This window comes from Delphinapterus leucas, chromosome 12 (genome assembly GCF_059928025.1).
Source record: "Delphinapterus leucas isolate spDelLeu-1000000601 "Yukka" chromosome 12, BTC_Dleu_Yukka2, whole genome shotgun sequence".
NCBI lineage: Eukaryota > Metazoa > Chordata > Mammalia > Artiodactyla > Monodontidae > Delphinapterus > Delphinapterus leucas.
This window is the reverse complement of record NC_143140.1, coordinates 16,639,730-16,661,495: the sequence shown is the minus strand read 5'-3', so window position 1 is coordinate 16,661,495 and position 21,766 is coordinate 16,639,730. Positions and strand designations below refer to the sequence as shown.

Here is a 21,766-nt window from a genome sequence, read left to right as displayed (position 1 = left end):
GCTGGACCTTCTTCTGCGAGATGCTCTTCTGGACTCTCTTGCTGAAAGATGTGATGCCCATGGGCCGGGGCAGCAGCGGGGCGGGCCTTGAACCGGCAGCAACCAGCCCACGGGACCCGGCAGCCCCTGGCTGCATCCCGAGCCCCTCAGCCCCGGGGCTGCCCTCCCCACACTCCCCAGCGTGTTCTGATTGTGGTCTTTTATAACCAGATGTCCAGTTTTCCCAGCACCACTTACTGAAGAGACTGTCTTTTGTCCCCATTGTGTATTCTTTTTATGTTTCATTCTGCACTTTTAGGGAAAGATGGGCTCCTAGCTGTTAGCCTAGCCCAGCTTCGCTGAAAACCTGTCAGTAGCCCAAATTAATGTTAGTATTTCACTAATTTTAATGCATTTTCACGTAATGAAACTTATTACAAAAATTTATTCTCATTACATACACCTTTTGGTGGGTGTTTGTGGTTCTTGTATCATGAACATATTTCCTCACTACTATACAACTTCCGATAGATGATAACATGGTATAAGTAATTATCATGCAGGGAATAGAAAACTACACAAAACTATAAGGGAAAGTAGGGGCCATGATTAGTCAAAGAAGCTTTCGGGGAAATGAATTTACCCAGGATTTACTTGATCCTCGAGCACTAGGCTAAAATTTAACAAACAGCTGTTGCATAGTTTGGCCCCATGAAATCTTTTTACTGTTTCATTTCAAAGTAGATAAAGTAGTAAGAAAAGTACCACCAAATAAAACACTATGTGGTAAACACAAAATTACAGGGCTATTGAGAAAGACGGATCAGCTTGTCTTTTTATCACAGAAAATAATTTATTGTGTTAACAGCATTTTCCCTGCTATGACAACATCTGAACAAGCTTGAAACCCTTTAAAGATTGACCTTAATACAGCAACATTATACGAGACAAAATTTACGTTTATTTCTTTTTTTAAAATAAAGATAGCAAGTGAAATTTTAATGCTACATTCCTTAATATCGATAAAAAATGTTCAACTCAAGGTTAAATACTTTTGATCTTATTAAAGTATAAAATACTGAATTCTACATTTTAAACACTATTATTTTAAGACTCAGTCATCTCTTCATACTGCCAGCGTGCTTCCAGTACTTCCACAGTATCTTAAATAAATATATCTCAAAAAAAATCTTGAATTCTGAAAAATAAGCAGGAAAACCCATCAATTGATGTACTGCGCCATTCTCACAGGGGTGAGGTGATCTTTGACTCCCCTAGTGATTAGTGAAGCTAAGCATCTTTAACTTGTTGGACACTTATATGTCTTTGGAGAAATGTCTATTCAAGTCCTTTGCCCATTTTCTAATCAGGTTGTTTTTGTTCAGTGTTAGGAGTTTCCTATGTCATAGGCATTAGGCCCTTATATGATATGATTTTCTCCATAGTTTATTCATATGGCTCCCTACTGGACATTTATGTCCAGAGGAATTGCTGGATCAAAAGGTATATGTGGGCTTCCCTGGTGGCGCAGTGGTTGAGAGTCCGCCTGCCGATGCAGGGGACACGGGTTCGTGCCCCGGTCCGGGAAGATCCCACATGCCGCGGAGCGGCTGGGCCCGTGAGCCATGGCCGCTGCGCCTGCGCGTCCGGAGCCTGTGCTCCGCAACGGGAGAGGCCACAACAGTGAGAGGCCCGTGTACCGGAAAAAAAAAAAAAGGTATATGTATTTACAATTGATACATTACCACCTGATTGCTCAGAAGGTTATACCAATTTACACCTACACCAATTCTATTGTATTCCATTATACTCTTACGACTGTACAACTTAAAGTTTTTTTCTCATCTCTGAATTAATACTTCTAAGATATATATATATATATATTTTTTAAACATCTTTATTGGAGTATAATTGCTTTACAATGGTGTGTTTGTTTCTGCTTTATAACAAAGTGAATCAGTTCTAAGATATATTAACTAGAATTTAGGTAACAGATAAAGAATAAGATCTCATTTATTATGTTAGTGACTCTTAGAGATAATGCTGATTGTAATAAACACACTAACAGAGCCTAGTTAAGGAAACCAGGTGTTTGAAAGTTCATGTGTTATTCAAATTTTACCTCTTTTAAGTAGGCTGGTACCACTTTTCAATATAGACGTTAATAATAAAACATCTTGGGTTTTCCTTGGGGTCTTTCCCATTTATTTTCCATTTCTTTTTTCAGTTTATTTGCTTTATATCTCTCAGCCATCACCACAAGATCCTCTGGGACACTCTGAAGCCATTAAACGTGTTATTAGGATTGAGGTGATTCTCACTATATAACAGCTTTTCTACAATCTTCAGAGAATCTCCACAACTGATTACATGACATCATCCAAACAGAATGGAACGTGTCCCTCTGCATATGCAACACCGAATCTTCAAGGTATAAAAACCAGCCTAGTCTTAAAAAACCCCGTCAGTAAGTACGTGGCCCTCCTGCTGGCATGGCCTTTCAGTTGCTTCCTGGTGCCTTTGCCTGGTGTCACTTTCTCACCTCGAGGCCTGAGTGTGTCCTCGGCTCCCTCTGCTCTCTGCAACCTCCACCCCACTGGGCTCTTCCTCAGCAGGGTTCAGTGACGCTCACCGTCAGATCAGGTTCCCCACTTATATACTATAGTGCTCATCTTTGCCATGCTACAGCCCTCATAACACGCTTAATTGCTTGTTTAATATCTGTATTTCCTGACAGGCAGTAAAGCCCCAGTACTTGGAATAAATGAAATTTGAACCTTAGAAAACAGAGTTACATATTCTCACCTGATTTGCTCTTTCCAGAATATTAATTAATTCACCGGCAATCTTCCAATCATTTCTAGTGATAAGGGTAACAGATATCCCGGTCCTCCTTCAAGGCGGAAAAAAGTCAATTTAATTTCATTTGTAATTTATATTCATGATTCAGCTAGCAAAATAGAACAAAAACAGCAGCAGCAAAACCTCAACTCTTTCACAAGCCCAACTACGTATGATACGTTAAGATTTAGCCATTCAGGGACTTCTCTGGTGGCGCAACGGTTAAGAATCCGCCTGCCAATGCAGGGGACACAGGTTCGAGCCCTGGTCCAGGAAGATCCCACATGCCGCGGAGCAATGAAGCCCATGCACCACAACTACTAAGCCTGTGCTCTGGAGCCTGTGAGCCACAGCTACTGAGACCACACACCACAGCTACTGAGCCCACGCGCCTAGAGCCTGTGCTCCGCAACAAGAGAAGCCACCGCAATGAGAAGCCCGCGCACCACAACGAAGAGTAGCCCCCGCTCGCCGCAACTAGAGAAAGCCTGCACACAGCAACATAGACCCAACGCAGCCAAAAAATTAATTAATTAATTAAAAAAAAGATTTAGCCATTCATATAAGGAAGATGTGGTACATATACACAGTGGAATACTACTCAGCCATAAAAAAGAACAAAATAATGCTGTTTGTAGCAACATGGATGCCACCAGAGATTATCATACTAAGTGAAGTAAGCCAGACAGAGAAAGACAAATATCATATGATATCATTTATATGTGGAATCTAAAATATGACACAAGGGACTTCCCTGGCGGTCCAGTGGTTAAGACTTCGCCTTCCAATACAGGGGGTGAGGGTTCCACCCCTGGTCGGGGAGCTAAGATCCCACATGCCTCATGGCCAAAAAACCAAAACAGAAGCAATACTGTAAAAAATTCAGTAAAGACTTTAAAAATGGTCCACATCAAAAAAAAAATCTAAAAAATAAAAAATAAATAAAATATGACACAAATGAACCTATCTATGGAACAGAAACAGAATCATGGACGTAGAGAACAGGCCTGTGGTTGCCAACGGGGAAGGGGTTGGGGGAGGGATGGAGTGGGAAGTTGGGGTGAGCAGATATAAACTTTTATATATAGAATGGATAGACAACAAGGTCCTCCTGTATAGCACAGGGAACTATATTCAATATCCTTTGATAAACCATAATGGGAAAGAATATTAAAAAAATAGAATGTATACATATATGTATACATATATGTATAACTGAATCACTTTGCTGTACAGCAGTAATTAACACAACACTGTAAATCAACTATACTTCGATTAAAAAAAAAAGATTTAGCCATTCAAACAGCAATTTGGAACCTAATCTGCAGTTGTTTAAACAGCATGTTATGGGGATTTTATGATAGTGCTCTCAGAGGGGAAAAAGGTCCTTTTTGCGAAGAGAATGGGGAGCCAGGCTGGATGGACCGACTTACCCTGCTCTCCCGGTGCGCCCTACTCTGTGCACATATTCTTCGATGTTCCGGGGAAAATCGTAATTATAGACGTGTGTGACATCATGGACATCGAGACCACGAGATGCTAAATCGGTAGCAATCAGTATTCGCACTTCCCCTAAAGAGTAAAGCCAAAAGAATACAGACACATGCTGGTACAAATCAACCCAAGACATATCCGTCCCCTAATATCTGATCAGGTGAACTATCCTTGCTTTTAATATTAAAACTCTTTTAAGGACAGTGAAGACGGGAAAGGGTTACTTAGCCTTTTTTTAACTGCTGGCAAGTTACAACACAATAGATTCCAAAATTCAAAGGGTCCATGAACCATGGCAGAGATATATGCCTCTCAAGTAAATTAAGATAACACCCTCACTGCAAATTACTGCCTTGATATCCAGGTTTTAAACATTAGCTTGAGATAGTTCTGAGAATCTGATGAATATTTAGAACAAGTATAGTTCTGGGATCTGCAAGCTGAGGGCAGATCTTAGACATGGGTTCCATGAAAAGGTGCCAACACTCAAGCAAGTCCAGGCACTGGACACTTTTTTTTTTTTTTTTTTTTTGCGGTACGCGGGCCTCTCACTGCTGTGGCCTCTCCCGTTGCGGAGCACAGGCTCCGGACACGCAGGCTCAGCGGCCATGGCTCACGGGCCCAGCCGCTCAGTGGCATGTGGGATCTTCCCGGACCGGGGCACGAACCCGCGTCCCCTGCATCGACAGGCGGACTCTCAACCACTGCGCCACCAGGGAAGCCCCAGGCACTAGACACTTTTAAACTGCAATACTAATTGTATAAATGTACCTGTTCTAAAGTTTTTTAATGCTGTCTCTCGATCACTCTGTTCTCTGTTGCCATGCAGAGACTCTACTGATATATGCCGGATACTCAGGTCACTTGCTAAATGATCAGCCCTGAAGCAAAAGATAAAGTCAGTGGTCTAAGTGCTTACTCTCATACCACCATCAATTCATTACTGTTACTTCCACTGGCAAGAGTCTGAAGTAATGTGCATATTGTAAGACATACACACACCCCCATATGAAATGCGTATACACATAGAAACAATGCCCAAACAAACCATGACTGATGATTTGAATGTAAAAAAAATATACTCACACAGCTTTCCGGCTAACAAATATTATGACTTTGTCTTTGGGAGACAGGCTCTCGATGAAAGTTTGGATATGCGATTGTTTCTCGTCTTCTGTGGTGACAATTATATTTTGTTTCACGGTACTTACAGCCTAAAGGACTCAGAGATCATAGTTCATCAGTATTAATGGGCAAACCCCATATATTGGCTCGAAATCCATCTTATTTCTATCATTGGTTAAATGTTCTAATAAACTGCTAGCAGGAAAAATGGCAGGTCCTTACAAAATCACCGGTTCCTACCCAAGGATTTATGGCTCAGTCTTTCACTTTTTACCAGTGAGTCACCTATGCTAAGCTGGGAACTCTCGAATCCATGGTAGTGTGTTGAAAGCAGCTGGTTACTATTGTTGAAAAAGGAATAGCCACGGTTTGAGGCCAAGCTTACAAAACTATCGCCATGAATTTGGATATAGCCTTTGCAATAAAGATGTTCAGCTGATGGCACAAAGAGTTTCCGTTCAATAAGTATTTTGACAACACAAAATTTCAAAGTATCGCTGGTACCATTTTATTGACCCAGAGATGAAATAGATTCTGAAGCATTTATCCTGTCTCTCGTGAAATCTCATGAAATGAGCCTAGGGCAATGACCCATTATTAATTACCAGTGATTTAAGCAAAATGTCAATTTTCATTAATGATTAGTTGAAAGGCCAATCTCAATTATGAAGTGAAAGGCCAGAGAGCTTTCAATGGCAAAACATTTCCATAATTAATAAGATATAAATAGTAATTAAAAACAAGCTTACAACTAGATCCAAAGTACCAACATACACAATCATGGGCTCTTTCAAATAAGATTGTGCGAGTCTACGGACAGCACATGGCCACGTTGCACTGGAGATAAAACGTAATACACAAACATTAAACATTTATTATAAAGCAAACATTACTAAATTTCCCTAAGAATGCTATGAACAAAATTACTCATGAGAGACAAACTTAGTACTTTTTAATGAGGCCAATTTCACAGAAGACATTTGCTTCACAATGAATTGCCCAACGAAGCTACTAGATTAAACCTTTAAATAAGTTTAATAGGTTTGTAAGCAAAAGGTGAAGAAGAGCTATACCTTTCTAATCTATGAAAAGGTACAATGAATTCAGGTGTTAGTTTTCTCTCGGCCTTTATAAATAAGGCAAAAAACCCCAGTATTTTTCATGCATTGTTAGCAGGCAAAACCAAATGCTCATGCCAAATAAAAACATTTTAACTGTACCGATGATTGGATATGTAAATTCAGTTGTTTCTTCAACCATATATTATGAGAGTAGCCACCTTCTGTACTTTCACACTAATTACAAAGATGGGAAGTTTAGTAAGAAAACAAAATGAATAAATCTAGTCTACTTCCCCAATCACATACTCTTCCGCTGCCTCAGCTTTATCTTTGCCAAAAAGTATTCTGGACAGGTGATTACTTTTTCCAATCTGAGACCCCCCCCTGTGAAACAGTCTCCCCTGCATTTTTTTACAGAAATCTTATTCTTTTTCAAACATTTAGTTAGTTACTTAGGCTGTGTCAGGTCTTAGTTGCAGCACGTGGGATCTTCGTTGCGGCATGTGGGATCTAGTTCTCTGACTAGGGATCGAACCCGGGCTCCCTGCATTGGGAGTGTGGAGTCTTAACTGCTGTACCACCAGGGAAGTCCCTAGAAATCTTATTTTTAATTCAGGAAACCCAATAGTCATTGCTAAACTGTTACACTGAGTTGCTCTACTAAGTGGTGATATATCTTTCACCAAAGGATCTCAAAATACTTTTAAGAAAGGCTCTAAAATCAAATGGATTTGGTTCCACTGATTTCTACTTTGCAGACTAGCAAATTAAACATACACCTACCTTGTCATAACTGTCTGCCTGTCTGGGCGTACATCTAATAAAATCTTCATTATCTGGGGTTCAAATCCCATATCCAGCATCTTGTCAGCTTCATCTAATACCTGCATTAAAAATGATTAGATTAGGGGAATTCCCTGGTGGTCCAGTGGTTAGGACTCCGCGCTTTCACTGCTGAGGGCCCGGGTTCCACCCCTGGTCAGGGAACTAAGATCCCGCGAGCCGTGCAGTACAGCCAAAAAAAAAAAAAAGATGGCTAGATTAGGTATGGAAGGTAGCTAATATGTATGCTCTGCCTTTATGAATACTAAGGTAATTTTTTCACTTCCTCCATTACCTAAGCTATCTGTAGTTGCAACACAGACTGAGTTAAGTTTGCCAACTAACAGTTTCTAAATCTATTTAATGAAAAAAAACAATTTAAGTGTCTAAAATATTCATGTGGAATTCTTTTGTACTTACCTACATTTTCTAATATTTATATAATACTAAAATGGAATGATCTTAAAATCTGTATTTTAACAAACTAGAGGGAATGAGAAACATTCCTAGGATTTAAAACCATTATGAAATGGAGAGCCATTCTAAAGAGTTTGATAAAGAGTTCAGTTCTTCCTCCCACAACCCTGAACCCCTGCTCCACGATTACCAGGTAGGTTATGCTCTTCAGGTGCACAAAGTTATTCATTTGTAGATCGTGGAGTCTTCCGGGAGTGGCAATAATGATATCGACACCTTTCGCTAAGTCTTTTATTTGTCCATCTCTATCGCCACCACCATATATACAAACACTTAAAAAAAAATACAGAGGTTCATGTTCACGTGGGGAATATCCCATCACAATTCAAAATCCCAACCAACCTAAGCATTTGGGGTATAAAATAAAAAGCACATCAATCAGAAGTCTCGGGTAGTACAGTATTGGCCCCTTTCTGAGAACCATCCATACCCACCAATCCACAGGGACGTGTCCTGTGACAGCCACATTCGCATCCTTGTTATCTGACCCCACCACCCAGGTTACAGTCGATGTGGATCAGGGGTAAGTAAGCCTGACCCACGCTGAGCCAATCAGCTTCTCAGGATGTGTGAAAATAATGGGGAGGATGTCGACAGCTACAAATGGTTAGAAGGCTGATGCAGGAATGGTCAAAGAAAAGACTCACCTTTTAAGACCTTTATATGAATATTTACGGCACTCGGCTTCCACTTGCAGAGCTAGTTCTCGAGTCGGGGTGAGGATTAACATGCCCGGCCCATTCCTGGCTCTTTGGAGAGAAAACACGTTAGTAAAGTACCCATCTCAGATACACAGGACCTTCATTCAGTGCTTGCAATGAGGGAATTCCCTGGCGGTCCACTGATTAGGACTCCGAGCTTTCATCTGCTGAGGGCCTGGGTTCAATCCCTGGTCAGGGAACTAAGATCCCATAAGCCTCGAGGTACGGCCAAAAAAAAAAAAAAAAAAAAAGGCAGCAATGAGTGTCAAAGCCACAAACAAGCACCACACATAAAAAGTGGAGAAATAAAGAAAAACAGTCCAACAAAAAAATCCTAGGGTCCAGACACCAGCCTTTTCATTAAACAGGGCCAGAGCTTTCCTGTGTCAGACACTCTCACAGAATTGTACTGGACACGGTAATTTAAACAATTTGTTTCCAGTGTTTCGCTATTAAGACTTTTGGTGGATACTACCTATTGCTTCCTAAAAACGTTCTGTCCATTTATAGCTTACCAGAACAACACAAGTGCATTTGCCCGAGACTAGGCGTTACCTTTTGACCAAGGCAATCGAAGAAACTTTCATTGCATTTTTGGAATCCATATCTGTTAGACCCCTAAAGGGAACCCAGATGTAATCATTCTTACAGAGGTTGTGAGTCAATATGAATAAATCCAGGCATTAAGTAGGTCAATGTCTTCCCCGTTCCAGTCTGAGCTACTCCTATAAGATCTACTCCTTGTAGAATGATTGGCCATGCCTGTGACTGAAACAGAACGAGAAATATTAAAATAAAAAGTGCATTTCTTTCTGTCAAGTATTCCTTCCTCCTCGCCCAGCCCCAAACTTCTCAGCATTTTGAGTGCTAGGCAGTGGTGGAGGTGCTGGGGGGGACACTTATAAGAGACAGCTGCTCCCTGGTGTTATAACTTCTAACGACCAGAAACTGAGGGGAGAAAGTCGATGAAATGTTAGAATTAAAGAAAGCATACCTGAATTGGTGTGGGCCTTTGAAAACCTGCCTTTTGAAGGTTTCTCATAACTTCAGGATAACAGTGAAATGCATCCTCAAAATTACCAATAGGGTTGGGAAGAGGACGTTTCTCACCACCTTTCAAGTCATCACACATTATATTATAATTTTCTCTCCTTTAAGGAAAAACAGAACAAGGATTAGCGGCTTTGGTCACTTTACTCCCCAAGCAAGAAATTTTTTCCAACATTAGTTCAGGTCATATCTAGAAATTCATCTGCAACTGATTAAAATTAGACTGCTGGTTAAGTTATAGTAAAACGTAATAAGAAATAGAAGCAAGCCCATCTTTTTTTACCAGAATAGTTCCAGAGAAGGAAAAAAATTACACTGTATGCATGAATGGGCCAATGAAAATTTCATGGAAAGGTTAAGAATAGAACCTGAAAATTACATGCTTCATGAATCAAAGTCAGATTTGGCAAATGCCTGAGGGCCTATAATGTTTCACACACATTTCCTTAATTAATCCTCAACGATACTTTGAAGTGGGAATTATTCTCATTCGACAGGTGATCTTTAGTCACTTGTCCATGCTCAGGGCCCTACCCCAATCCTAGAATAACTGCTCTGTCTGCTATACCGTACTATCTTAGTTTTATAACAGATGTTAATAGAAAAAATGTTGCCATTATGATCTATAATTCCAGATAATAAGGACCAAAGAGTAAGAAATTTTTCTAATATTCAGATATCAGATCAATTTCTCATGATTTTCAACACTTGTAGAAATAATTCTCAAAGACTGCTAATACAGCAGGCACCAACCACGTGTCTCTTTAAATTTAAAATTTCAAATTCAGTTCTTCAATTATATTAGCTACATTTTAAGTGTTTAATAGCCACATATGTATAGTAACTACTCTAGACACAAATATAGCCCATTTCCCTCTTCGCCAAAAGTTTTATTGGACAGCAATGCTCTAATGTATATGATGTAGGGTGCAACCAAGTTTTCTTTTGAATAGGAAGCTACAGTTTTAAATGCAATCATTTCAAATCTTTTCCTATGGGTTAATTTACCAGCAAACCTCTACAAATACTCAATAAAAAGTAGTAAAACTATTCACCTCCAATTGTCTGCTTGGTCTTGTGACATTGAACTTGTTGTTTCTGACTCCACGTAAAAGTTTTTCTTAATTGGAGGTAAACCTGGGACAAAAACTAAAATTTTAACTTGGGTGATTAATGAGCACTTACATTTCATTGACATTTATTCAAAGCAACAGAAATCAAACTAAAATATGTATCAGGTTCACCTTGCACAGATAATAGTTCTAGACAGCTGTCCCACACTTTGCCAGCCAAGCTTCTGCCAGCCTCTAAGAGATCTCCATTTTTGCTTTGTCTTTCAATTACATTTTTCACCCAAGAAAGAGATCTTTAATAATTAAATATAAAATAAAAGAAACCATGCTTCACAAGACACACAGCCATCACAAGTGACGAATCTTCTCTCATAGTAAGCTAACTTTCTTTTCTTTGAGAGTCCATCCCATTACTGTTTAGGAATAAAATATTTATCCTTATTCTATCCTCTACTTTGAAGCTACTTTGTTTTCTTTTCTTTTTTTTTTTTTTTTGAGGTACGCGGGCCTCTCACTGCTGTGGCCTCTCCCGTTGCAGAGCACAGGCTCCAGACGCGCAGGCTCAGCGGCCATGGCTCACGGGCCCAGCCGCTCCGCGGCATGTGGGATCCTCCCAGACCGGGGCACGAACCCATGTCCCCTGCATCGGCAGGTGGACTCTCAACCACTGCACCACCAGGGAAGCCCTGTTTTCTTTTTTAAATGCTTATCATACTTCCACCAAACTTAAATCCTTTTTCTGTTCCCCACCTCCACCCAAATCTCCCAACACATGTTGTTGAGATGGCATGGGATAGGCTGACCACCAGAGTGGAATGAATCCTTGTTAATATTTGTCACATGGTAGTGTTCACCGTTTAACTTTAAATAAATGATGTCGTCCCACTGCCTCATTCTGATCAAATTAATGCCTGAATTTACTCTGAAATTCAGTGAATAATGTAGAGCATTATACTCCATATATAATTCCAAGTGAGAATTTAAAAAACCCATTTCTTCAAGAACTATATGATCTTATTAAATGTTTTTCCCTTTTTATTTTGCCCTTCTTGGCCAGGACACTCCAAGATCAATTTTTGCTCAGTCATAGCAAAATGTTAACTCCTGGTTGGCATGTTTACTCACTGTACCATCAATTTCCCTTTTGGCCCAATTTTCTATTTTTATTAAACTTGTGCAGCTAGTTACCTCAAATAAGACAAGGTATAAATAAGTTTTAACTTTCCATTTGTAACGTAAACTGCAACACAGACATAGAAATATCATGTCCTAGAGACTAATTGCAGCATTTCAAATTCTACTGTCATTTTGCATATAGATTTCATTACTAAGAGCAACACATTTTTTATAGAGGCTAAAACCTCAATTACTAGGAACAACAATACCACATATAAGTGTTGGGATACAGCACTAACCTGCCCACTTTTTTTTGCTCCATTTCAAAATATTTTCTCGGCACTTATCCCAATCAACCAATTTCTGATTTCCTGAAACATCTTTCCTTGCATCTTTTCCATCCGAAGGTTGGACAACAGCAACATCTGTTAAAAATATTCCAAATTAGTTTCCAAACAAATCCTACCAGTATAAAATCCAAAACAATTTTATTATTTTCTGTTTTCATAATCCAACAATAATAATGCTTGAAACATTAAATTTAGGAATTTAGTTCAACAGTGCCATGACAATTCTGGTCACGGTTTGCCAGTTATTTACTTCAGATTTCGGAAATGCAAAAAAAAAATTACTGGAGCAGTTAAAAAGCATGAGAGACTAGTGTCTGATAATAAATAGCACATCGCTTATCATTACAATAATTCTGTGTGGCAGATGTTACCCCAGGGAAACAGAAGAAACAGTGTCTTAGAGGCTTTTTAGAGGTTCTTTCCCAAGAAACACTAAGAGGCAATGCTGCCATCTGAACCCAAGACTCTTCTCCTTGTTGCTTCTGGAAATAGTTCTCTAGTCTAAGTAGATCTGAGATTTTTTTAAATATCAAATAATTAGGCAGTTTTCAAAATCAGTCACATTCCAGGGAAGGGACCATAGACAGGAGGCCAGGACTAATCCTTGCTGTACCATCAATAGTGAAGTGTATTAAAAGGTTACTTTGTTTTTACTCAAAAGTAAAACTGCTAGGCTTAACAGCAGATATTAAGCGTCTTGGTTTGAGGAAAAGTATCCTGAATTTCATAGAAAAAAAATTCTGTAACAGACTAGATTTAATGACGGCAAGCCAAAGCTTTGTTATCAGGAAAAGCAGTTATAATAGGGCTTATAACACTGAATAAAACATTTAAAATTTTACAGGGCTTTAGTGGGCAAAAATTACTTACCAACTTTGGGTTCTGTTTTGTAGTCTTCTTGTTTTTGAACAAGATTATCTATCGCTGTTTTCGCTTTGCTCTGCATTGCCTTGGTGCCAAAAATTCTTACTTCCGCTTCAGGGTACCCTTTTATTATCTAGATACAAGGGGGGAAATAGGTGAGATAAGTCCCTTCACCGTCCCCCCCCCCCCCGCCCTCAACCTCAAAAAGAATAAAAGTGTAAAGGAAATACAGGATTGCTATCAATCAGCATCTAAGATATAATGAATGGACTACAGCTTAGGTGAGTTCTTAAAAAGAAGTATGAAGAGCTTTGGCAACTTACCTAAGTTACAACAGTATGTTAATAATTGAAGAGAAATTAGAGTTAAGAATGAACCATAGTTCATCCTCTTTAAGGATTTAAGAACCCGAATAATTTACCTGTATTTTGGTGTATGTTGAGCTCTGGATCTCTTTTATTTTTGACCCACCACGCCCTGTTTTTAAACATAAAGGAATTTTTTAAAAAAAATTGAAATCAATTATGGGGAACCCACTACCGACTTTGCTCAAAGCCTTCTCTAGTTCTTCCCAAATCATCTAAACAAAGCCTCCTACGGTTCAGTAATCACTTTCAGTTTGGAAAAAGGGAAGCAGGCGCTTTCTATTCCAAATTGTGGTGGGTGGTAGGAGGTTCCTTTCCCAGAGGTAGTTACTAAGGATTCACCACCAGACCAAGGAGAGACTAATTGGATCCAAAGTGTTGGCAAGGATGTGAAGAAATTGGAACCCTTACACACAACTCAACCAAAAAAGTCCAATTAAAAAATGGCCAAAGGTCTTGAATAGACCTTTCTTCGAAGACATATTTATGACCAACAGGTGTATATGAAAAGATGATGAAATCATCAGAGATATGCAAATCAAAACCACAATGAGATATCACCTGTTAGAATGGCTCTCATCAAAAAGACAAGGGATATGGGGCTTCCCTAGTGGCGCAGTGGTTAAGAATCCGCCTGCTAATGCAGGGAACACGGGTTGGAGCCCTGGTCCGGGAAGATCCCACATGCCGCGGAGCAACTAAGCCTGTGCACCACAACTACTGAGCCTGTGCTCTAGAGCCCGCACACGACAATGAGAAGCCCACGCACTGCAACGAAGAGTAGTACCCACTCACCACAATTAGAGAAAGCCCGGGCACAGCAACGAAGACCCAATACAGCCAAAAATAAAAACAAATAAATAAATAACTTTATTAAAAAAAAGACAAGGGATAACAAGTTGGCGAGGATGTGGAGAAAGGGAACCCTTATGCGCTGTGAATGGGAATGTAAATTGGTGCAGTCACTATGGAAACGGTATGCAGAGTCCTTTAAAAACTAAAAATAGAACTACCGTGTGATCCAGCAATCCCACTTCTGGGAACTTATACACAAGAATTGAAACTAGGATCTCAGAAAGATATCTGCATTCCCATATTCATCATTATTCACAATAGCTAAGAGGTGGAAATCACCTAAATATTTGTCAACAGATGACTGGATGAAAAAAATGTGGCATATGCATACAATGCAAGTTTTCAGCCTTAAAAGGAAATCCTGCCATTTGTGACAACACATATAAACCCTAAGGACATTACACTGAGATAAGCCAATCACCAAAAACTGCAGATTCCACTTCTATGAGGTGTCTGGTGGCTGCCAGGGATGGGCGAATGGGGAAATGAGTTGTTGAGAGGTAGATTCAGTCGTGCAATATGAAAACCTTCTCCAGATCTACCACACAACGTTGTTCTTAGGGTCAACAATCCTGTAAATGTATGTTGTTTACCACAATTTTAAAAGGGGGGCAAACCTTACTTCCAATCATTTCCAAATGCTTTTCAAAAACGAATTTGTAAGACTCACGCTATACTAAGAAAAATAACACTTTTTCCGGCAGATTAATCATATTCAAGTAACAGAAACTAAGTGCAAGGTATGGCTAATGTTCCGAGCAGCCCTTTAATACCCTACGCCTTCTTATCTTGGGTTAATGGCTCTCCCCGGTGCTCAAACGGACTGACTCCTTTGTTGTTCATTTTGGGGTAAGCTGCCAAAGCTCTGACCTTTCATCCCAAAGATTTCTTAAGTCTAAGAGTTGGCTCTCCCAAAACATCGTCTCTATAAACTATACAGAGGTGCATTAAACACCATCACTCTAGCACCAAAGCGTATCAGAAAGGTCCGGTGGGGGCCCGAGCCGCCCCAGTGGCCGCTGATTGGAGGCGAGGCGGGCGGGGCGGGGATGCCACAGGCCCCGCCCCGCCTCACCCACCCCGGCCCGCCCGCGCAGGCTCTCCGCTCTCACCGATCACCGCGCCCACCCAGTCGTTCTTCAGGCTGAAGGAGAGCGGCGGCTCCTGGAAACCAGCGCCCACGGGCTGCTGGACGCCGGAGTGGCCCCTCCAGCCGCCACCTCCGCCGGTCTTCTGGCCTCCGCGACCGCCTTGGCTCGGCTCCTGCTCCGGGCTCCTTTCCGGAGCCCGAGGCAGCGCCGCGCCCCGCCGAGAAGCAACAACCCAGGAAGAGGCGTTGGCGCCGGTTTCCGGCCGAGACATGGCTCCGCGAACAGTATCCGGCACCTCCGACGTCTTCCGGCAGGCCCTGCACACACGAGACGCCGTCGAAGGCTGGTCCACGAGGGCGGCCACGCAGCCGCTGCTCAAGGCGCCCGCGCGCCGACGCCCCGCCCAGGCCGCTGCCCATTGGCGGACGCGGCGCTGTGAGCGGGGCTGGTCCAATGGGCTGCCTCCATCCTGCACTCCTTGCATCCCGCCGGCGCGCTTGAGTGAGTCCTTGCGCGGGCCTTGTCGTTCTCTACTGTGGGTTGTGCGGACCTCTCTGTGCTTTCCGGCTACACACCCGCTCCTGGGACCCGCATCTCAGGGGCGCAGAAAGCGCAGTCACGTTTAACAGCCGGACCCGATACAGTCGTTAAAAATTTGAAACAAAAGGTTGACAGTAGCATTCACCATTGCTGTGTGAGCAACACTTTGATATGGTTAAGCGTATGTTAGGTTTTAAAATGGTGGTTGTCATAACTGGAAAAGATACATGTACCCCAACACTCATAGCAGCACTATTGTAATAGCCAAGACATGGAAGCAACCCAGGTGTTCATCCACAGATGAATGGATAAAGAAGATGTGATATGTATACACAATGGAATACTACTAAGACATAAAAAAAGAATGAAATAATGCCATTTGCAGCAAAATGATTTGACCTAGAGATTATCATACTAAGTGAAGTAAGCCAAAGATAAATATACGATATTGCTTATATGTGGAATCCAAAAAAAAAAATGATACCAATGAACTTATTTCCAAAACAAAATAGGCTCACAGACATAGAAAAGAAACTTATAGTTACGAAAAGGGAGGCAGAGGGAGGGATAAATTAGGAGTTTGGGATTAAAATATATACACTACCATTTGTAAAATAGATAACAACAAACTACTGTATAGCACGGGGAACTATACTCAACACTTGACCCAAATGCTTGCTGTAATTCAAGGGCTAATGAAATAAATTGAATAAATGCCTGAAGCACTCCCATTTTTGCAGGCTGGCTCTGTGGCTGCACATATTATTCCAAGGATGCAATCCAGATGGGAGTGCCCCTACTTTGATTAGGATCTTCAAATTCTCTGAAGAGATCTCTGTTTGATCATGTGTTAATCAAACATAGTACACATCTATTATAATGCTGGGTACTGTGGTCTGTGCCCAGTATTGAAAAAAAAAAAAAAAGTACTACTCACATTCCATCCTGGGTTGAATGGGTTAACATGGAATTAACTATAACTCTTAATGCAATAAACCCTGGACTTAATCAGATTACAATGTTATTGCAGCACCCAGGAAACACATAAAAAGATTAATGTTTTATGTATTTAGTTTCCTTTCTCTAATCCTTACTCTGAAGTGGGTTGTGTTAATGATCTTTAAAAAGAAGTTTTGATGGATTAGATTTGCTAATATTTTGTTGAGGGCATTTGCATCTGTGTTCATGAGAAATAGCTCTGTGCCTTTCTGGCAATGTCTTTGTCTGGTTTTGGTATTAGGGCCATGCTGGCCTCACAGAATGAGTTAGGAAGTTTTCCCTCTTCTTCTATTTTCTGGAAGATTTTGTACAAAGTTAGTATAATTTCTTTCTTAACTGTGTGATAATTCATCAGTGAACACATCTGGACCTGGTGCTTTCTGTTTCACAAGCTATTAATTATTGATTTAATTTATTTAATAAATGTAGGCCTATTCAATTTGTCTTTTTCTTCTTTTTTTTGAATTTTTGAACTTTATTTTATTTATTTTTTATACAGCAGGTTCTCATTAGTCATCCATTTTATCCATATTAGTGTATACATGTCAACCCCAATCTCCCAGTTTATCCCACCCCCACCCCCACCCCGCCACTTACCCCTCTTGGTGTCCATACGTTTGTTCTCTACATCTGTGTCTCTATTTCTGCCCTGCAAACCGGTTCATCTGTACCATTTTTCTAGGTTCCTCATATATGCATTAATATACAATATTTGTTTTTCTCTTTGTGACTTACTTCACTCTGTATGACAGTGTCTAGATCCATCCACATCTCTACAGATGACCCAATTTCGTTCCTTTTTATGGCTGAGTAATATTCCATTGTATATATGTACCACAACTTCTTTATCCATTTGTCTGTCGATGGGCATTTAGGTTGCTTCCATGACCTGGCTACTGTAAATAGTGCTGCAATGAACATTGGGGTGCATGTGTCTTTTTGAATTATGGTTTTCTCTGGGTATATACCCAGTAGTGGGATTGCTGGGTCATATGGTAATTCTATTTTTAGTTTTTTAAGAAACCTCCATACTGTTCTCCATAGTGACTGTATCAATTTACATTCCCACCAACAGTGCAGGAGGATTCCCTTTTCTCTACACGCTCTCCAGCATTTGTTGTTTGTAGATTTTCTGATGATGCCCATTCTAACTGGTGTGAGGTGATACCTCATTGTAGTTTTGATTTGCATTTCTCTAATGATTAGTGATGTTGAGCAGCTTTTCATGTGCTTCTTGGCCATCTGTATGTCTTCTTTGGAGAAACGTCTATTTAGGTCTTCTGCCCATTTTTTGATTGGGTTGTTTGTTTTTAATATTGAGCTGCATGAGCTGTTTATATATTTTGGAACTTATTCATTTGTCTGTTGATTCGTTTGCAAGTATTTTCTCCCATTCTGAGGGTTGTCTTTTCATCTTGTTTAGAGTTTCCTTTGCTTTGCAAAAGCTTTTAAGTTTCATTAGGTCCCATTGTTTATTTATTATTATTTTTTAATAAAGTTATTTTATTTTATTTATTTTATTTTTGGCTGCGTTGGGTCTTCGTTGCTGCATGTGGGCTTTTCTCTGGTTGCAGTGAGTGGGGGCTACTCTTCGTTGTGGTGTGCAGGCTTCTCATTGTGGTGGCTTCTCTTCTTGGGAGCACTGGCTCTAGGCATGCAGGCTTCAGTAGTTGTGGCACACAGGCTCAGTAGTTGTGGTGCGCAGGCTTAGTTGTTCCGCAGCATGTGGAATCTTTCCGGACCAGGGCTCAGACCCATGTCTCCTGCATTGGGAGGCAGATTCTTAACCACTGTGCCACCACGGAAGCCCTTATTTTTATTTCCATTACTCTAGGAGGTGAGTCAAAAAAGATCTTGCTGTGATTTATGTCAAAGAGTGTTCTTCCTATGTTTTCCTCTAAGAGTTTTATAGTGTCCAGTCTTACATTTAGGTCTCTAATCCATTTTGAGTGTATTTTTGTGTATGGTGTTAGGGAGTGTTCTAATTTCATTCTTTTACATGTAGCTGTCCAGTTTCCCCAGCAGCACTTATTGAAGAAGTTGTCTTTTCTCCATTGTATATCCTTGCCTCCTTTGTCGTAGATTAGTTGACCATAGGTGTGTGGGTTTATCTCTGGGCGTTCTACCCTGTTCCATTGATCTATATTTCTGTTTTTGTGCCAGTACCATACTGTCTTGATTGCTGTAGCTTTGTAGTATAGTCTGAACCCAGGAAGTCTGATTCCTCCAGCTCCATTGTTTTCCCTCAAGATTGCTCTGGCTATTTGGGGTCTTTTGTGTCTCCATAAACATTTTAAGATTTTTTTGTTCTAGTTCTGTAAAAAATGCCACTGGTAATTTGATAGGGATTGCACTGAATCTGTAGATTGCTTTGGGTAGTAGAGTCATTTTCACAATACTGATTCTTCCAATCCAAGAACATGGTATATCTCTCCATCTGTTTGTGTCATCTTTGATTTCTTTCATCAGTGTCTTATAGTTTTCTGCATACAGGTGTTTTGTCTCCCTAGGTAGGTTTATTCCTAGGTATTTTATTCTTTTTGTTGCCATCATGAATGGGATTGTTTCCTTAATTTCTCTTTCTGATCATTTGTTGTTAGTGTATAGGAATGCAAGAGATTTCTGTGCATTAATTTTGCATCCTGCAACTTTGCCAAATTCATTGTTTAGCTTTAGTAGTTCTCTGGTAGCATCTTTGGGATTCTCTATGTATAGTATCATGCTATCTGCAAACAGTGACAGTTTTACTTCTTCTTTTCCAATTTGTATTCCTTTTACCTCTTTTCCTCTCTGATTGCCGTGGCTAGGACTTCCAAAACTATGTTGAATAATAGTGGCGAGAGTGGACATCCTTGTCTTGTTCCTGATCTTAGAGGAAATGCTTACAGTTTTTCACCATTGAGAATGATGTTTGCTGTGGGTTTGTCGTATATGGCATTTATTATGTTGAGGTAAGTTCCCTTTATGCCCACTTTCTGGAGAGTTTTTATCATAAATGGGTGTTGAATTTTGTCAAAAGCTTTTTCTGCATCTATTGAGATGATCATATGGTTTTTCTTCTTCAATTTGTTAATATGGTGTATCACATTGATTGATTTGCGTATATTGAAGAATCCTTGCATCCCTGGGATAAATCCCACTTTATCATGGTGTATGATCCTTTTAATGTATTGCTGGATTCTGTTTGCTAGTATTTTGCTGAGGATTTTTGCATCTACATTCATCAGTGATATTGGTCTGTAATTTTCTTTTTTTGTAGTATCTTTGTCTGGTTTTAGTATCAGGGTGATTGTGGCCTCATAGCATGAGTTTGGGAGTGTTCCTTCCTCCGCAGTTTTTTGGAAGGGTTTGAGAAGGATGGGTGTTAGCTCTTCTCTAAATGTTTGATAGAATTCACCTGTGAAGCCATCTGGTCCTAGACTTTTGTTTGTTGGAAGATTTTTAATCACAGTTTCAATTTCATTACTTGTGATTGGTCTGGTCATATTTTCTGTTTCTTCCTGGTTCAGTCTTGGAAGGTTATACCTTTCTAAGAATTTGTCCATTTCTTCCAGGTTATCCATTTTATTGGCATAGAGTTGCTTGTAGCAGTCTCTTAGGATGCTTTGTATTTCTGAAGTGTCCATTGTAACTTCTCCTCATTTCTCCTCTTTCATTTCTAATTTTATTGATTTGAGTCCTCTCCCTCTTTTTCTTGATGAGTCTGGCTAAAAGTTTATCAATTTTGTTTATCTTCTGAAAGAACCAGCCTTTAGTTTTATTGATCTTTGCTATTTTTTTTGTTTCTATTTCATTTATTTCTGCTCTGATCTTTATGATTTCTTTCCTTCTACCAACTTTGGGTTTTGTTTGTTCTTCATTCTCTAGTTCCTTTAGGTGTAAGGTTAGATTGTTTATTTGAGATTTTTCTTGTTTCTTGAGGTAGGCTTGTATTGCTATAAACTTCCCTCTTAGAAGTGCTTTTGCTGTGTCCCATAGGTTTAGGATCATCGTGTTTTCATTGTAATTTGTCTCTAGGTATTTTTTGATTTCCTCTTTGATTTCTTTGGTGATCTCTTGGTTATTTAGTAATGTATTGTTTAGCCTCCATGTGTTTGTGTCTTTTTACATTTTTTCCCTGTAATTGATTTCTAATCTCATAGCGTTGTGGTCAGAAAAGGTGCTTGTTATGATTTCAATTTTCTTAAATTTACTGAGGCTTGATTTGTGACCCAAGATGTGATCTATCCTGGAGAATGTTCCATGCACACTTGAGAAGAAACTGTAATCTGCTGTTTTTGGATGGAACGTCCTATAAATATCAGTTAAATCTATCTGGTCTGTTGTGTTATTTAAAGCTTCTGTTTCCTCAATAATTTTCTGTTTGGATGATCTGTCCATTGGTGTAAGTGAGGTGTTAAAGTCCCCCACTATTATTGTGTTACTGTCGGTTTCCTCTTTTATAGCTGTTAGCAGTTGCCTTATGTATAGAGTTGCTCCTCTGTTGGCTGCATATATATTTATAATTGTTATATCTTCTTCTTGGATTGATCCCTTGATCATTATGTAGTGTCCTTCCTTGTCTCTTGTAACATTCTTTATTTTAAAGTCTATTTTATCTGATATGAGTATTGCTACTCCAGCTTTCTTTTGATTTCCACTTGCATCGAATGTCTATTTCCATCCCCTTACTTTCAGTCTGTATGTGTCCCTAGGTCTGAAATGGGTCTCTTGTAGACAGCATATATATGGGTATTGTTTTTGAATCCATTCAGTGAGCCTGTGTCTTTTGGTTGGAGCATCTACTCCATTCACGTTTAAAGTAATTATCGAGATGTATGTTCCTGTTACCATTTTCTTAATTGTTTTGGGTTTGTTTTTGTAGGTCCTTTTCTTCTCTTGTGTTTCCCACTTAGAGATGTTCCTTTAGCATTTGTTGTAGAGCTGGTTTGGTGGTGCTGAATTCTCTTAGCTTTTGCTTGTC

General features: G+C 39.9%; 1 protein-coding gene across 3 annotated transcripts; it reads right to left on the bottom strand.

The window, feature by feature from the left end:
- Positions 1-443: 443 nt before the first annotated feature.
- On the bottom strand, positions 444-15,551 carry DDX43 (DEAD-box helicase 43). Of its 3 annotated transcripts, none has more exons than XM_022590387.3 (17): positions 15,286-15,550; positions 13,375-13,430; positions 12,960-13,086; positions 12,039-12,164; positions 10,606-10,699; positions 9,495-9,651; positions 9,150-9,268; positions 8,447-8,548; positions 7,930-8,071; positions 7,284-7,384; positions 6,189-6,276; positions 5,401-5,528; positions 5,086-5,195; positions 4,254-4,392; positions 2,785-2,872; positions 2,102-2,257; positions 444-1,177 (listed from the first exon to the last, which is right to left on the bottom strand). In XM_022590387.3, the coding sequence occupies exons 1-16, from the start codon at positions 15,533-15,535 to the stop codon at positions 2,141-2,143; spliced, it is 1,944 nt and encodes a 647-aa protein (XP_022446095.1). In that variant the 5' UTR covers positions 15,536-15,550; the 3' UTR covers positions 444-1,177; positions 2,102-2,140. The 3 variants fall into 3 exon arrangements, with proteins under 3 accessions (XP_022446095.1, XP_022446096.1, XP_022446097.1); XM_022590388.3 differs by having other exon boundaries at positions 445-1,177; positions 10,606-10,687; XM_022590389.3 differs by lacking the exons at positions 444-1,177; positions 4,254-4,392 and having other exon boundaries at positions 2,149-2,257; positions 15,286-15,551.
- Between the last annotated feature and the right edge of the window lie 6,215 nt (positions 15,552-21,766).

Coding starts and splice junctions, on each gene's coding strand:
- DDX43 (XM_022590387.3), bottom strand. CDS start 15,535: ATGTCTCGGCCGGAAACCGGCGCCAACGCCTCTTCCTGGGTTGTTGCT. Junction 13,431..15,285: donor CTGGGTGGGCGCGGTGATCG/GTGAGAGCGGAG, acceptor GTTTAAAAACAG/GGCGTGGTGGGTCAAAAATA. Junction 8,072..8,446: donor TCATATAAAGGTCTTAAAAG/GTGAGTCTTTTC, acceptor TTTTTTTTTAAG/TGTTTGTATATATGGTGGTG.